At 51.8% G+C, this 18,124-nt stretch overlaps 1 protein-coding gene across 1 annotated transcript in view; it reads left to right on the forward strand.

Moving 5' to 3' along the window:
* Nucleotides 1–18,124, forward strand: part of CAPN5 (calpain 5) — a 100,041-nt gene that overhangs the window by 43,476 nt on the left and 38,441 nt on the right. Inside the window, exon 2 of the mRNA XM_075333971.1 lies at nucleotides 897–1,076. Within this exon, the coding sequence (XP_075190086.1) occupies nucleotides 912–1,076 (165 nt within the window). The 5' untranslated portion in view covers nucleotides 897–911. The remainder of the gene's footprint in view (nucleotides 1–896; nucleotides 1,077–18,124) is intronic.

The following is an 18,124-nucleotide window of genomic DNA, read 5'->3' on the forward strand; positions in this document are numbered from 1 at the left end:
AACACCGAAAATATCCTTTATTTGAAATAAAAGACAAAAAAAAACCTCTTTCACCCACTTAACTCCAAAACACCTCTGCAGGTCCGACGTAATCCACACGAGGTCCCACGACGCTTCCACCATTGCCACATCTGAAGCTTACAGCGAGCGCCATAGACCATGATGGCCCGCTATGAGATCCACGCAGTGACTGAAGTAAGTCGCATAATCAGTGATGACGTCACTCGGGTTACCCGCTGCCACAGCTGGAGTCCTCCACCTGTGACAGCAAAATCACCTAAGTGACGTCCCACTGACCGAGCAACTCACTTCAGTTGCTGCTTGGAGCAACATGACTGCCCCCTGTGAGCTTCAGATATAGCATTCTTGCCCGCAAGTACGTTTTTGTTTTTTTATTTAGGGACAAAAAAACGTGCATCTTCGTGGTCACCACAAATATGCAAGGTATGCACATAGCCTTACACGGTTTCATGTTCTGGAATGCATAGAGCGGCGCAGCCTCCTGGTCTCCTCTCTGCAGTGTCACAACAGATCAGGGGGATCATATTCTCCAGATCAGACACAACATCTGCTACAACATATGGTGTAACGGTGCCAGAGCCTAATATAATGTTGCCTGCTTTGCTGTACGCCGCATGTGCCTATGGTGCCATGCATAAGGGAGCCAGCCACACACTGTGGTACTGGAGGACGCGCCCTAATCTTTTATGTTTGCTCACAATAATTATATTACAACTCAGAATATTTACAGCTCAGACTGTGGGAATGTGACATTAGTATAGTTCTTTATCCAAAAACCTAGGCTGTTTCCTACAATAAAACGAAAATTCTTCGTAGACTAAACCCAGAGTTTGGATGACTTTTCAACACTAAGAATGATTTTGTAACTCCTTCAGGTGATCTTATAGAGAATGTTTTCATCCGTGACGGCATTCGGGAATCAGCAGTATTACGACCTGAAGAAGGAATGCCAGAGGAAGAAGGAGCTTTTTGAAGACCCCGTATTTCCTGCCAACAATGATTCCCTGTTCTACAAGACTCAGAGGGTGCAAGGAGTGCAATGGAAGCGGCCAAAAGTAAGAAAAGAAACCGAGCTGTATGTCCACTTTTTGAATGCCATTGTACTACATAAAGTGGATTACTGATCCTGAGTTACATCTTGTATTATACTCCAGAGCTGCACTCACTATTCTGCTGGTGCAGTCACTGTGTGCATACATTACTTATCCTGTACTGATCCTGGAGTTACCTCCTGTATTATACTCCAGAGCTGCACTCACTATTCTGCTGGTGCAGTCACTGTGTACATACATTACATTACTTATCCTGTACTGATCCTGAGTTACCTCCTGTATTATACTCCAGAGCTGCACTCACTATTCTGCTGGTGCAGTCACTGTGTACATACATTACATTACTGATCCTGTACTGATCCTGAGTTACCTCCTGTATTATACTCCAGAGCTGCACTCACTATTCTGCTGGGGCAGTCACTGTGTACATACATTACATTACTGATCCTGTACTGATCCTGAGTTACATCCTGTATTATACTCCAGAGCTGCACTCACTATTCTGCTGGTGCAGTCACTGTGTACATACATTACATTACTGATCCTGAGTTACATCCCTCGTAGGGTATTATAATCCAGAGCTGCACTCACTATTCTGCTGGTGCAGTCACTGTGTACATACATTACATTACTGATCCTGAGTTACATCCTGTATTATACTCCAGAGCTGCAATCACTATTCTGCTGGTGCAGTCACTGTGTACATACATTACATTACTGATCCTGTACTGATCCTGAGTTACATCCTGTATTATACTCCAGAGCTGCACTCACTATTCTGCTGGTGCAGTCACTGTGTACATACATTACATTAGTGATCCGTGAGTTACATCCTGTATTATACTCCAGAGCTGCACTCGCTATTCTGCTGGTGCAGTCCACTGTGTACATACATTACATTACTGATCCTGTACTGATCCTGAGTTACATCCTGTATTATACTCCAGAGCTGCACTCGCTATTCTGCTGGTGCAGTCACTGTGTACATACATTACATTACTGATCCTGTACTGATCCTGAGTTACATCCTGTATTATACTCCAGAGCTGCACTCACTATTCTGCTGGTGCAGTCACTGTGTACATACATTACATTAGTGATCCTGAGTTACATCCTGTATTATACTCCAGAGCTGCACTCGCTATTCTGCTGGTGCAGTCACTGTGTACATACATTACATTACTGATCCTGTACTGATCCTGAGTTACATCCTGTATTATACTCCAGAGCTGCACTCGCTATTCTGCTGGTGCAGTCACTGTGTACATACATTACATTACTGATCCTGTACTGATCCTGAGTTAAATCCTGTATTATACTTCAGAGCTGCACTCACTATTCTGCTGGTGGAGTCACTGTGTACATACATTACATTACTGATCCTGTACTGATCCTGAGTTACATCCTGTATTATACTCCAGAGCTGCACTCACTATTCTGCTGGTGCAGTCACTGTGTACATCCATTACATTACTGATCCTGAGTTACCGTATTTTTCCCCTTTTATAAGACACACCCCAAACGTAGACATAAAAAAAAGGTAAAAAAAAGAAAAATGGGGTCCATCTTATAATCCGGTGTTCTTTTACCGGAGGGGGGGCAGCAGTAGTGGTGAAGCGGGGTCACAGGAGGCAGAGGTTGTGCTGGCAGGCACGGCGGGTCAGTGGCAGCAGGGTCCGTGGTGGCAGGTGGCATCCGGGGTGGCAGGAGCCGGGGGGACATGTGGTGGCAGGAGCCGCGGGGCCCGTGGTGGTGGCGGCAGCAGCAGCGTCGGAGGGTGAGTCATGCAGCAGGCCGGTGCAGTGAGTGTCCCAGTGTCCGTGGTCCCGGCTCAAATAATGGCGCCTGCGCAGATGGCGTTCTCATCAAAGGGCTCCATCTGCGCACACGCTGACTCCCGGGGGAGCGCGTGCGCAGATGGAGCTCTCATTCATGAGCTCCATCTGCGCATGCGCCCGCTGCCATCATTTGAAACTGGGACCGCAGACAAACTGGGTAACTTGCTGCACAGCCACCCACCCCGCACGCACAGAGTGGCAGCCAGCAGGCTGCCTGCCCACCCTGCGTGCAAGCGGCTGTGTACCTGTGCTTGCGTGCGGGCGGCAGCCATCTGCCGCCCGCACACGGCACCCGGCCGCCGCCCGCACACGGCACCCCGGCCGCCGCCCGCACACGGCACCCGGCCGCCGCCCGCACACGGCACCCGGCCGCCGCCCGCACACGGCACCCGGCCGCCGCCCGCACACGGCACCCGGCCGCCGCCCGCACACGGCACCCGGCCGCCGCCCGCACACGGCACCCGGCCGCCGGCCGCACACGGCACCCGGCCGGCCGCCCGCACACGGCACACGGCACCCGGCCGCCGCCCGCACACGGCACCCGGCCGCCGCCCCGCACACGGCACCCGGCCGCCGGCCCCACACGGCACACGGCCGCCGCCCGCACACGGCCGCCGCCCGCACACTGCACACGGCCGCCGCCCGCACACGGCACACGGCCGCCGCCCGCACACGGCACACGGCACCCGGCCGCACACGGCACACGGCACCCGGCCGCCGCCGGCACACGGCACCCGGCCGCCGCCCGCACACGGCACACGGCACCCGGCCGCCGCCCGCACACGGCACACGGCACCCGCCCCGCACACGGCACCCGGCCGCCGGCCCCACACAGCCGCCGGCCGCACACAGCCACGGGTCCCCGGCTGCCACCCGCACGCAGCCACGGGTCCCCGGCTGCCACCGCACGCAGCCACGGGTCCCCGGCTGCCACCGCACGCAGCCACGGGTCCCCGGCTGCCACCGCACGCAGCCACGGGTCCCCGGCTGCCACCGCACGCAGCCACGGGTCCCCGGCTGCCACCGCACGCAGCCACGGGTCCCCGGCTGCCACCGCACGCAGCCACGGGTCCCCGGCTGCCACCGCACGCAGCCACGGGTCCCCGGCTGCCACCGCACGCAGCCACGGGTCCCCGGCTGCCACCGCACGCAGCCACGGGTCCCCGGCTGCCACCGCACGCAGCCACGGGTCCCCGGCTGCCACCGCACGCAGCCACGGGTCCCCGGCTGCCACCGTACGCAGCCACGGGTCCCCGGCTGCCACCGCACGCAGCCACGGGTCCCCGGCTGCCACCGCACGCAGCCACGGGTCCCCGGCTGCCACCGCACGCAGCCACGGGTCCCCGGCTGCCACCGCACGCAGCCACGGGTCCCCGGCTGCCACCGCACGCAGCCACGGGTCCCCGGCTGCCACCGCACGCAGCCACGGGTCCCCGGCTGCCACCGCACGCAGCCACGGGTCCCCGGCTGCCACCGCACGCAGCCACGGGTCCCCGGCTGCCACCGCACGCAGCCACGGGTCCCCCGGCTGCCACCGCACGCAGCCACGGGTCCCCGGCTGCCACCGCACGCAGCCACGGGTCCCCGGCTGCCACCGCACGCAGCCACGGGTCCCCGGCTGCCACCGCACGCAGCCACGGGTCCCCGGCTGCCACCGCACGCAGCCACGGGTCCCCGGCTGCCACCGCACGCAAGCACAGGTACCCGGCTGCCACCGCACGCAAGCACAGGTACCCGGCTGCTTGCACACAGGCACCCGGCTGCCCGATCACCGCACAGACAGGACCCCCAGGTACCGCTATATTTGCTTTATAAGACGCACCCCCCATTTTCCTCTCAAATTTTTGGGAGGAAAAGTGCGTCTTATAAAGCGAAAAATACGGTACATCCTGTATTATACTCCAGAGCTGCACTCACTATTCTGCTGGTGCAGTCACTGTGTACATACATTACATTACTGATCCTGTACTGATCCTGAGTTACCTCCTGTATTATCCTCCAGAGCTGCACTCACTATTCTGCTGGTGCAGTCACTGTGTACATACATTACATTACTGATCCTGTACTGATCCTGAGTTACATCCTGTATTATACTCCAGAGCTGCACTCACTATTCTGCTGGTGCAGTCACTGTGTACATACATTACAGCAGGCCCTGAACAGATCTCCTTAAATCTGTCGAGAGAGGATTGTTGAAGCACCGTCTGACGGTAGTGTATCTTGTTATTCCGAAAAAGTGGCATACCAAGATAGATAGTTCCTTCTGTGCCGAAGTGGATTGATGAGATGGATTTCTTGTGCAGGATGGAAAGAATCTCGGCACATAACAAGCTTCCACGTGGATGGGAATTTTTACAGTTCGGGTCCACCCATCATTACTTGTAATTATTGATGATTAAAACACCAAAATGGAATCCTGATGGCACAAACCATCCATAGTCTCTACCATGTTATGAGATCTTATGTACTTTTCTGTGTAGTTTTATTTTTCCTTCTTGTTTTTGTTTTTCCATTTTTGTGGTTTTAGATGTGTTCTAAATGAGAGCCCTGAGATTTGTAATTGTTCACATTCATAAATCAATGTCCATAACTGCTAATGCATTAACAGAGTCTCGCTTCCAGCTACAAGCACGAAAGCTTACAAAAGAATAAGAAACATGTCACTGAGCACAGGTCGTCCAGACATAATAGGGTTTTTTTGAGTAAAGTGTCAGTGGGGAGAAAGTGAAAAGTCACAATTGATTGTGCAAATATAGTGTACCCCAGGGGTGTCAAAGCACATACCTGGGGCGCACATAGAAAAAAAATGGAATACGACAGGGCACGTTCTTTGGTAATCAAGATGGTGATTTCAGTACAGTTTCCCCCCCCCACTTTTTTCTTTTATCTTTTTTTTAATAGAGATGTATCTTTTGTTTTTACATAAATTTTTAGTGGATAAATATTTTCATTTTATAAAGTGTTTTTGGTTTGTTTGTTTTTTTTTTTTTGTTGTCCCTCATTCAGCCCCGTACAATATTATTGTTTAAATTGGTCCCACGTAATAATTCTGGCCTCAATCATGCAATACCCTTCATCATATAATTATGTCCATCATCCTGGTCCCCATTTTGTATGTCCCTCCTCTTGTAATAATGGCCCCCAACGTTTAGTAATGTCCCCATCTTATAGTACTATCCCCCATCCTGGTCCTAATATAGTAGTAACGTTCCCCTTCCTGATCCTCCTTTTCCAGTAATGTCCCCCGCCCTGATCCTCCTCTTGCAGTAAGGTCCCCCGTCCTGATCCTCCTCTCGTAGTAAGGTCCCCCGCCCTGATCCTCCTCTTGCAGTAAGGTCCCCCGCCCTGATCCTCCTCTTGCAGTAAGGTCCCCCGCCCTGATCCTCCTCTTGCAGTAAGGTCCCCCGCCCTGATCCTCCTCTTGCAGTAAGGTCCCCCGCCCTGATCCTCCTCTTGCAGTAAGGTCCCCCGCCCTGATCCTCCTCTTGCAGTAACGTCCCCCATCCTGATCCTCCTCTTGCAGTAACGTCCCCCGTCCTGATCCTCCTCTTGCAGTAACGTCCCCCGTCCTGATCCTCCTCTTGCAGTAAGGTCCCCCGCCCTGATCCTCCTTTTGCAGTAACGTCCCCTGCCCTGATCCTCCTCTTGCAGTAAGGTCCTGTTCCTCCTCTTGCAGTAACGTCCCCCGTCCTGATCCACCTCTTGCAGTAAGGTCCTGATCCTCATCTTGCAGTAAGGTCCTGATCCTCATCTCGCAGTAAGGTCCTGATCCTCCTCTCGCAGTAAGGTCCTGATCCTCCTCTTGCAGTAACGTCCCCCGTCCTGATCCTCCTCTTGCAGTAACGTCCCCCGTCCTGATCCTCCTTTTGCAGTAACGTCCCCCGCCCTGATTCTCCTCTTGCAGTAACGTCCCCCGCCCTGATCCTCCTCTTGCAGTAACGTCCCCCGTCCTGATCCTCCTCTTGCAGTAACGTCCCCCGTCCTGATCCTCCTCTTGCAGTAACGTCCCCCGTCCTGATCCTCCTCTTGCAGTAACGTCCCCCGTCCTGATCCTCCTCTTGCAGTAACGTCCCCCGTCCTGATCCTCCTCTTGCAGTAACGTCCCCCGTCCTGATCCTCCTCTTGCAGTAACGTCCCCCGTCCTGATCCTCCTCTTGCAGTAACGTCCCCCGCCCTGATCCTCCTCTTGCAGTAACGTCCCCCGTCCTGATCCTCCTCTTGCAGTAACGTCCCCCGCCCTGATCCTCCTCTTGCAGTAACGTCCCCCGCCCTGATCCTCCTTTTCCAGTAATGTCCCCCGCACTGATCCTCCTCTTGTAGTAAGGTCCCCCGCCCTGATCCTCATCTTGTAGTAAGGTCCCCCGCCCTGATCCTCATCTTGCAGTAAGGTCCCCCGCCCTGATCCTCCTCTTGCAGTAAGGTCCCCCGCCCTGATCCTCCTCTTGCAGTAAGGTCCCCCGCCCTGATCCTCCTTTTGCAGTCAGGTCCCCCGCCCTGATCCTCCTCTTGCAGTAAGGTCCTGATCCTCATCTTGCAGTAACGTCCCCCGCCCTGATCCTCCTCTTGCGGTAACGTCCCCCTTCCTGATCCTCCTTTTGCAGTAATGTCCCCCGCCCTGATCCTCATCTTGTAGTAAGGTCCTGATCCTCATCTTGTAGTAAGGTCCTGATCCTCATCTTGTAGTAAGGTCCTGATCCTCATCTTGTAGTAAGGTCCTGATCCTCATCTTGCAATAAGGCCCTGATCCTCATCTTGCAATAAGGCCCTGATCCTCATCTTGCAATAAGGCCCTGATCCTCATCTTGCAATAAGGCCCTGATCCTCATCTTGCAATAAGGCCCTGATCCTCATCTTGTAGTAAGGTCCTGATCCTCATCTTGTAGTAAGGTCCTGATCCTCCTCTTGCAGTAAGGTCCTGATCCTCATCTTGTAGTAAGGTCCTGATCCTCATCTTGTAGTAAGGTCCTGATCCTCCTCTTGCAGTAAGGTCCTGATCCTCATCTTGTAGTAAGGTCCTGATCCTCATCTTGCAATAAGGTCCTGATCCTCATCTTGCAATAAGGCCCTGATCCTCATCTTGCAATAAGGCCCTGATCCTCATCTTGCAATAAGGCCCTGATCCTCATCTTGCAATAAGGCCCTGATCCTCATCTTGTAGTAAGGTCCTGATCCTCCTCTTGCAGTAAGGTCCTGATCCTCCTCTTGCAGTAAGGTCCCCCGCCCTGATCCTCCTCTTGCAGTAAGGTCCCCCCAAAGGAAAGGTGGCATTTTAAACCTGTACCCATTACTTAGAACATTATTGTATACATGCCAATAATATTGACAATAATTTTATCTTAAATCCTTGTCACTTGTATGCAATTCTGCATATTACACCGATTCCCAACATTTATAAATGTGACGGAATGTTCAATATTTTTTACATCCATTAATCTCCGCTGTTGCCTCTGTGGATTCACTGTCTTTACTTAAACACATAAATCGCCTCTTGTATACACACATTAATTATACAGGAATTGGAGAAATGTCGCTGTTTACGTTTTTGCTCATGACGACGTTCAGAAATGGGTTTACTTCAGGGAACATGTATCATCGCTTGTTTAATGACCATAGAGAGCAGAATGCGCAAAAGATGTTTTCTGGGACACCGTCCATTTTGGATCCCATCGGTAGTCTATGGACGGTGAGGCGGCTGCCCGGGTCATTTGGTTGGCTGTCAGAACATTACTAAAGCACAATACTGCGTGTTATAGCTGCTTTTATCTCTGGATATCTGATGCAAAGTCACATCTAAAAATGTCCAGGTTTTGTTTTTTTCTTATAAATGTCTATTCCACTACTGGCTATATTTAAAGGGGGATTCCATAGAATGTAAGTTTGGCCATTAGTGTCCAATTGTGGGAGTTCAATTTCTGATAATCCAGTCCATCAGCTGAAAAAGAAGTCACTGTCCCTTCAGGCTGTGTGCACACTCTGCATTTTTTGGTGCAGTTTTGTCACAAATCTGCATGCCTATCGTTATACCAGCAAAGTCAATGAGAATTCTGACGTTGCTTATTTTTTCCTTGCAGATTTAGTGCAGAAAATAATCTGCAGCATGTCAATTATTGGTGCGGTTTTTTTGCCTGCATTTTTTCAGCCCTTCCATCCATTAACTTAATTCTAAAAAATGCAATGTCAAAAACAATTGCACTAAAAAATGCGGTTTTGGTTCGTTTTTCTACCCGAAGGTGCAGATTCGATGCAGAAAATTTCTGTACCGAATACTCGGCGTGTGCACATACTACTTATTTGCCATAGCGCCATAAATGTTATAGTGGTGTCACCTAGTATTGCAGCTTACAGCATTTTAGTTAATGATCCTGTCAGGTGCAATATGCATCCAGAGCCACCAGCAGTCCTGGGTGCATAGTGCTAATTCCTGCCTAACCGTCCCTGTATCTAATAGGATAAAGGGATCTATAGAAAAAGTATTTCTACAGATACTTTATGATATGCTAATGAGCATAGGGACTAGTCGCAAGGGTGTTAGTTCCTGCGCTCATTCCGCCCTTGTAGCATGGTAGCGCGCCCACAGGGACATGGTATACAATGCCCACTGCCGGCAATGACTCGCATATTTGTGTCTATTGCACCACCTCAGAAGTCAGGGCATAGGGTCAGTGCACATGATCAGAAGTCCTCGTCACTTCTGGTCATGCACACTACACCAATTTGAAACAGCGACGCATACACCGACTTCATGGTGCACATGATCGTAAGTCCAGGGATCATGCGCATTGAGCCGAAATCCAGTGTCGGGCAGTCTTCTCTCCGCGCAAGGGAGGACGGCGCTACTGCGCATGCGCCATTTCACTGTTCACCCAGAATGCTGAATCCAGTGGTGTGGCATTTCGTGGCGATCTACATTGGGGCAGGTGCTCTAAATCCAAAAATTCTGAGGGGCGCAGAATTTCACAATAAAACGTAACGTCATTAGCAACAAAGATGAAGTGGTGCACTGCACTGGGCTTCTGGTCGGTGCCTCAATCTATGGGTGAGCGCCATGTTGGTGCCAATATAGTTGAGTCCTGTGGTTGAGCAAGAAGCCACCGTTTTTAGGTCCACGTCCTATAAGACCTTCCTGTGCCAGCCCAATCTGTGTGCAAGGGAGAAGAGTATTCCGGTGCTTGCATGAAAGTGTGTATAAATTAACTTTCTTCATCGTTCCTTATGGGAGACCCAGACCATGGGTGTATAGCTTCTGCCTCCGGAGGACACACAAAATACTACACTAAAAAGTGTAGCTCCTCCCTCCGAGCATATATACTCCTTGGATAACCAAATATAGCCAGTTCAATGCTTTGTGTTCAGGAGGTCACACATCCACACATGCATTCTCATCTGATTTTTCATTTTTGGAAGCGTTTGAAGAAAAGCGGGTCCAAGCTGGACTCCCGGCATGTCCCTTCTCACCCCACTGTGTCGGCGGTGTTGTTAAGGTTGATTTCAAGGCTGGAGCCTTACATGCCGCGCTCCTTCACCATCCCTCGGGCTCTGGCTTGAAGTGGGAGCCATCACGGTTCTCACTGCTTTGCAGGAGACCGGTCTCCATCCGCAGCCCTTTCAGGACCCTGCCGGACGGAGCGCTCATCCCTCAGGGACCTGGCCCTGCGTCTCATAAGCTAAGTATTGAGACGTTATTGAGGGGTCCCTGGTACTTTTATTGTGGGGAGAGTGTGTTATTTACTTTGCTGTATTTTCCGGCCGGTTCTCTGTTTTTTTTTTTTTTTTTTCCTGAGAACCGCGCCGAGGGTGCCTGCTTGTCGGCCGCATGGAAAAATTTAGGCCCCGGCTTCGGCTGCGGCCTACTTTCGTTTTCACTGCCCCTGCATGTCAGTCATGCAGGGGGACAGTGCGGCGCCGCCCACCGGCCGTTCAGCACAGGGGAGGACACTCCTCTCTGAGGAGATGTTTCCCTCCCCTGTATTTCTCCTTGGCCCTCCGGTTCCCGCTCTTGGACTAAACCCCGCCCCCCCCCTCTCTCCGGCGCCATTTTATCAGCGTTCTCACACTGATCGGCGCTGGCTGCTGCATCTCTGCAATCTGTCTGGGGGTCCAAGCTGTGGAATCCGGAGGGCACACAAAACGGTCTGGTAAGCCACAACCTCTGGTTGTGGACTTTCTTATACACTCTCTGGGGGTCATTCTGAAGGAGTGTGTTCTTAACTGCAGAGCCTCCACCTCAGCAGCATGTCTCTCACTAGGAGCAAGGCTGTACGCAATATGCACTGCATGTAAGCTCATACTGCCTGAACCGAGCACATATCCACATTGTGATGCCTGCTCTAACATGGTGGTGCCTCAGCCTGGAGTCTCCCCAGGGGTCCCTCCGGCTGCTCCAGCCCCGGTGGCTGAACCCCCGGCTTGGGTAGCATCGTTTTCTAAAGCTATCTCCCAGTCCTTTGCCGACTCCATGGGACAGCTGTCCCGGACTCTGCTGACCATGCATCAGCCCCCTTCTCAGGGCGCCTCTGCTGCTCCGACTCGCTCTGCAGAGCTCACAGAGGATTTTTCATCTGTTCCCAGACCCCGTCCTCCTAAACGGAGACGCAGGGACTCTTCTCCTTCCTCGTCCCACGGCTCTGATTCACGAGCTGAATCGCAGGGCGAGGAGGATGCCTTTACTGTGGGCTCAGACGCTACCTCTATGTACCCCATTGATCTAACCGAAGGTGATGCAGATGTTAGTGATTTGATTGCGTCCATTAATTCCCGTACTGGACCTCAATCCCCCAGTGTCAGAGGAACAAGCCTCTCTGGTAGAAAAACACCAGTTTACCTCGCCTAAGAGAGCAAGGAGTATGTTTTTTAACCACTCCAGTTTTCAGGCCACTGTGACCAAACTCAGGGCCTGTCCTGACAAACGCTTTCCAAAGCGCAGTTCTGATGACCGTTCTCCCTTTCCACCAGAGGTGGTCAAGGAGTGGGCTCATTCACCAAAGGTAGATCCTCCGGTGTCTAGAATCTCAGCCCGGACAGTTGTATCTGTGGCGGATGGCACCTCACTTAAGGATTCCACTGACCGCCAGGTTGACCTTCTGGCCAAATCTGTTTATGAAGCGGCAGGGGCCTCGTTCTCCCCATCTTTTGCAGCAGTGTGGGCTCTTAAGGCCATCTCTGCTTCTCTGGCGGAGATGCATTCCCTCACCAGGGACTCTATGCCCGAAATGGTTGCCTTAACTTCACAGGCTTCGGCTTTTTCATCCTATGCCATGTCTGCCATTCTGGAGGCTTCTCACCGCACGGCGGTGGCTTCCGCTAATTCCCTCGCGATCCGCAGGATCTTGTGGCTTCGAGAGTGGAAAGCAGACACTTCTTGGAAGAAGCATCTTGCTGGGCTCCCTTTTGCTGGGTCCCGGCTGTTCGGTGAACAACTGGATGAAATTATTAAGGAGGCTACTGGCGGGAAGAGTACTTCCTTGCCACAAACTAAAACCAGGAAACCTGTCCAGAGCAGGAACCAGTAGAGGTTTCGTTCCTTTCGTTCCTCTAACTGGTCATCCTCTAAGCCCTCAGCCTCGTCCACTAACTCAGCCAAGGATCGAAAACCCAGCTGGCGCACGAAGCCGCGTCCACAGAAGAACAGAGGAGCCGCTGCCACTAAGGCAGCCTCCTCTTGACTATCTGGCCGCGCCAGCAACGTCCTTGGTCGGTGGCAGGCTCTCCCACTTTGGCGACGTGTGGTTTCAACACGTCTCCGATCAGTGGGTGCGGGATATCATCTCCCACGGCTACAGGATAGAATTCTCTTCCTGCCCGCCAAACAGAATTTTTCTGTCCACTCCCCCCTGCTCCAAGGCCGCCGCCTTCTCTCAGGCCGTGGCATCCTTGCAGGCCAACGGAGTAATTGTACCGGTTCCCGCCCGGGAACGGTTCAGAGGTTTCTACTCAAATTTCTTCCTAGTCCCCAAGAAGGACGGTTCCTTCCGGCCCATCCTGGATCTCAAGCTTCTCAACAAGCATGTTCAGGTGCGGCACTTTCGCATGGAATCTCTGCGATCAGTCATTGCCTCAATGACCCAAGGAGATTTTCTTGCATCCATCGACATCAGAGATGCCTATCTGCATGTGCCAATTGCAGTTTCACACCAGCGTTGGCTACGTTTTGCAATCGGAGAGGAACATTTCCAATTCGTGGCTCTCCCCTTCGGGTTAGCCACGGCCCCTCGAGTATTCACCAAGGTCATGGCAGCAGTGGTTGCGGTTCTGCACCTCCAGGGGTTGGCAGTGATTCCTTACCTGGATGACCTTCTAGTCAAGGCTTCATCCAGTGCAGACTGTCAGCGGAGTGTCTCGCTCACTCTCGCCACGCTTGTTCAATTCGGGTGGCTTGTCAATCTGCCCAAGTCCACTCTGACCCCGACCCAGAAACTTACGTACCTAGGGATGCAATTCGAGACTCTGCCGGCACTTGTGAAGCTGCCCTTAGTCAAACAGCAGTCCCTTCATCTGGCGGTGCGCTCTCTGTTGAGGCCCCGCCGTCATTCCATCAGGCACCTCATGCAGGTGCTGGGTCAGATGGTGGCATCAATGGAAGCGGTTCCCTTTGCCCAGTTCCATCTGCGTCCTCTGCAGCTGGACATTCTCCGCTGTTGGGACAAGCGGACCTCTTCCTTGCACAGGCTAGTGGCTCTGTCGCCACAGACCAGGAGCTCTCTTCAGTGGTGGCTTCGGCCCCTCTCTCTATCCCAGGGACGCTCCTTTCTGATTCTGTCCTGGGTGATTCTCACCACGGATGCCAGTCTATCCGGCTGGGGAGCAGTGTTTCTCCACCACCGAGCACAGGGCACTTGGACTCCGTCCGAATCAGCCCGAATCAGCCCTCTCGATCAATGTGCTGGAAATCAGAGCGGTGCTCCTAGCTCTCGTAGCCTTTCACCACCTGTTGGCGGGCAAGCACATTCGAGTCCAGTCAGACAACGCGACAGCAGTTGCCTACATCAATCACCAGGGCGGGACTCGCAGCCGCCTAGCAATGTTGGAGGTTCAACGTATCCTTCAGTGGACGGAGGACTCCAAGTCCACCATATCCGCAGTCCACATCCCAGGTGTAGAAAACTGGGAGGCAGATTATCTCAGCCGTCAAACCGTGGACAGCGGCGAGTGGGCCCTGCATCCGGCAGTGTTCCGGTCAATCTGCCGCAAGTGGGGCACTCCGGAAGTGGATCTCATGGCATCCCGGCACAACAACAAGGTCCCGGTTTACGTGGCCCGCTCCCACGATCCTCAGGCCTTGGCAGCGGACGCGCTGGTTCAGGATTTGTCCCAGTTCCGATTGGCCTACGTGTTTCCCCCTCTAGCTCTCTTGCCCAGAGTCCTGCGCAAGATCAGAATGGAGGACCGTCGGGTCATAATCATTGCTTCAGACTGGCCCAGGCGAGCTTGGTACCCAGACCTGCTCCGTCTGTCCGTAGAGGTGCCGTGGCATCTCCCGGATCGCCCAGACCTTCTCTCACAAGGTCCGTTTTTCCGCCAGAATTCTGCGGCTCTCAGATTGACGGCGTGGCTCTTGAGTCCTGGATCCTGACGGCTTCAGGCATTCCTTCCGAGGTCATCTCCACTATGACTCCGGCTCGGAAGTCTTCCTCGGCCAGGATTTACCACAGGACTTGGAGAATTTTCCTGTCCTGGTGTCGCTCTTCCGACCATGCTCCTTGGCCTTTTTCCTTGCCGACCATCCTGTCCTTTCTACAGTCCAGTCTGCAGCTAGGACTGTCCCTCAATTCCCTCAAGGGACAGGTCTCGGCTCTCAGTGTTGTTCCAGTGGCGTATCGCCCGACTGGCCCAGGTGTGCACCTTCATGCAGGGCGCATCTCACAGCATTCCGCCTTACCGGCGGCCCTTGGATCCCTGGGACCTTAATCTGGTCCTCACGGCCTTACAGAAACCCCCCTTTGAGCCTCTTAGGGAAGTTTCTTTGTTTCGACTTTCACAGAAAGTGGTCTTTCTAGTGGCCATAACTTCTCTCAGGAGAGTCTCGGATTTGGCTGCGCTCTCTTCGGAGTCACCCTTTTTGGTTTTTCACCAAGACAAGGTGGTTCTCCGTCCGACTCCGGACTTTCTCCCTAAGGTGGTGTCTCCTTTCCACCTTAACCAGGACATTTCCCTGCCTTCCCTTTGTCCGGCTCCTGTGCATCGCTTTGAGAAAGCGTTGCATACTCTGGATCTGGTGCGGGCGCTCCGGATCTATGTGTCACGCACCGCTGCTCTTAGGCGGTGCACCTCTCTTTTTGTGCTAACCACAGGTCAGCGCAAGGGTCTCTCGGCTTCTAAACCGACCCTAGCTCATTGGATTAGGTCGGCCATATCCGATGCCTACCAATGTACTCAGGTGCCTCCCCCGCCGGGGATTAAGGCGCACTCGACCAGAGCTGTCGGTGCATCTTGGGCTTTCAGGCACCAGGCTACGGCTCAGCAGGTCTGTCAGGCTGCCACTTGGTCTAGTCTGCACACCTTTTCGAAGCACTACCAAGTGCATGCTCATGCTTCGGCAGATGCGAGCTTGGGCAGACGTATCCTTCAGGCGGCTGTCGCCCATTTGTGAAGTTAGGTTTCGCCTACTTCTCAGTTTTCTGTTTATTCCCACCCATGGACTGCTTTGAGACGTCCCATGGTCTGGGTCTCCCATAAGGAACGATGAAGAAAAAGAGAATTTTGTTTACTTACCGTAAATTCTTTTTCTTATAGTTCCGACATGGGAGACCCAGCACCCTCCCTGTTGCCTGTTGGCAGTTCTTGTTCCGTGTGTTTTCACCGGCTGTTGTTGTAGACAGAGGTTCCGGTTATTCCGGGTTTAACGCTATCTCTACTTGAGGGTGGATGTCCTCCTTCAGCTTTTGCACTAAACTGGCTAGATTTGGTCATCCAGGGGGTGTATATGCTCGGAGGGAGGAGCTACACTTTTTAGTGTAGTACTTTGTGTGTCCTCTGGAGGCAGAAGCTATACACCCATGGTCTGGGTCTCCCATGTCGGAACTATAAGAAAAAGAATTTACGGTAAGTAAACAAAATTCTCTTTTTTCGTGGATGGTGGCACAAAGGTGTTATTGTTTTTGCAGGGGGCACATGGGACATCATTACTTTATACTTTCTAAAGGATGCACTGAGGTAGAGGGGGGGCATTTATTTTAAGGGGATCGTAGCGGTTATTATTACTGGGTTAGGGGAAGCAATACTTGCAACCCACGCTATGCCACGGTGAAGAACCATTAGGCCTCTAGGTAACCAGGTAGAAACATACTTGAATTCCAGTGCCCTCAGATCAGCCTACCCTAAAAAATACATCCCGTAGCAATAACAGTAATCTTTTTCCTGACTGTTATTATGGGTAAGATTAGATTCATTGCTCTGCCAGAACTTTTCCACTAATACATCCAATGACGTAATGTTTCTCAGCATTATCGCTTCAGTAGTGCTAATGGAGGCATTAAAATCACTTTTGGCCTGGGCTCGGTAACGCTCTTCTGCACAAGGGTTGTTATGAGACTGTGCTGGGAAATGAGTATTCCCACTGCTGGGAGTGATCCAGGACCCAGTATTATGCTGTAACGGCACCGATCACCTTTCACCGTTCTCGGGCCACATATAAGTATCGGGTGACAGATATTTTGTGTTGGAGCTTTGAAAATTAGGAAATTGCCTAAGTAGCAATCCCTTATATTATTGCCATGTCTCCAATCACAGGCTGGGACGATGGGTAATCTATAGCTGTTATAGGGTCAGTAAAAGCACAAATTATGGCAAATGATACCCTTATTTGAGACTTTTGGGACCCCATTTTGTAGCAAAGGCTGCAGTGAGGATAGGTACAATAAAGGGTGTCTGCACTGCAGTAATAGAGAAATTGTTTCCTGGATTAGCTATTAGATTGCCCACTTTTGAAAATTATATTAGACATTGCCAACTAATATCATTAGCGTTGATTCCTGGCAGAATAGTCACCCTTCAATAACAGATTCTTCCACTTTCTAATATACAACGGGCCTCAATTTTTAGAACAGGCCTCGTTACCCATAGCAACCAATTGGAGCTCAGCTTTCATTCAATCAACTGTTGTTACAGCAAAGATGGAACTGCAGCTGTATATTACTCAGGCCAAAAAGACTACTACTCCAACAGGATACAGCTAAACCCCCACTAGGTGGAGACATCACAGGTGCAGGAGGAGCAAATCACACACACACTTCCAAACATGGAGGAGGCGATTGCTGGATGATAAAACTGCACACTGATGGCTTGCATAGAGCGGTGTTCACACTAGCAGACGCACAGTCACAAGCCCGCAGCCTATTAGGCGACACCCATACTATTAGATCAGACGGGCTGCCAAGCCGTACCCCAACTGCGCACTACACAGAGACAGGAACTCTAATAGCAAGGCCTAACAAAAAGGGGCCTGGCTGCATCCTGTACGAAAAATGAGGGGTTTTTTTGTTAGCGTTATGGCCATATGCTTTTTTTATATTATATATAGTGTAGGGACCTACAAGCATGAGGTTCCCGTGACGATGGTTGTAGGTTTCCTTCCGTCTTATGGCCATAACGCTAACAAAAAAAATCATATTTTTTTTTTATTTTTTTTTGTACAGGATATCTTTATTTTCATGACTCTGAAAATTGCAGATTCACATTGAAGGCATTAAAATTATGAATTATCACATGTGGAATGAAATACTTAACAAAAAAGTGTGAAACAACTGAAAATATGTCTTATATTCTAGGTTCTTCAAAGTAGCCAGCTTTTGCTTTGATTACTGCTTTGCACACTCTTGGCATTCTCTTGATGAGCTTCAAGAGGTAGTCACCGGAAATGGTTTTCCAACAGTCCTGAAGGAGTTCCCAGAGATACTTAGCACTTCTTGGCCCTTTTGCCTTTACTCTGCGGTCCAGCTCACCCCAAACCATCTCGATTGGGTTCAGGTCTGGTGACTGTGGAGACCAGGTCATCTGACGTAACACCCCTTCACTCTCCTCCTTAGTCAAATAGCCCTTACACAGCCTGGAGGTGTGTTTGGGGTCATTGTCCTGTTGAACAATAAATGATGGTCCAACTAAATGCAAACCGGATGGAATAGCACGCCGCTGCAAGATGCTGTGGTAGCCATGCTGGTTCTGTATGCCTTCAATTTTGAATAAATCCCCAACAGTGTCACCAGCAAAGCACCTCCACAC

Source organism: Anomaloglossus baeobatrachus, chromosome 2, assembly GCF_048569485.1.
Source record: "Anomaloglossus baeobatrachus isolate aAnoBae1 chromosome 2, aAnoBae1.hap1, whole genome shotgun sequence".
Lineage (NCBI taxonomy): Eukaryota > Metazoa > Chordata > Amphibia > Anura > Aromobatidae > Anomaloglossus > Anomaloglossus baeobatrachus.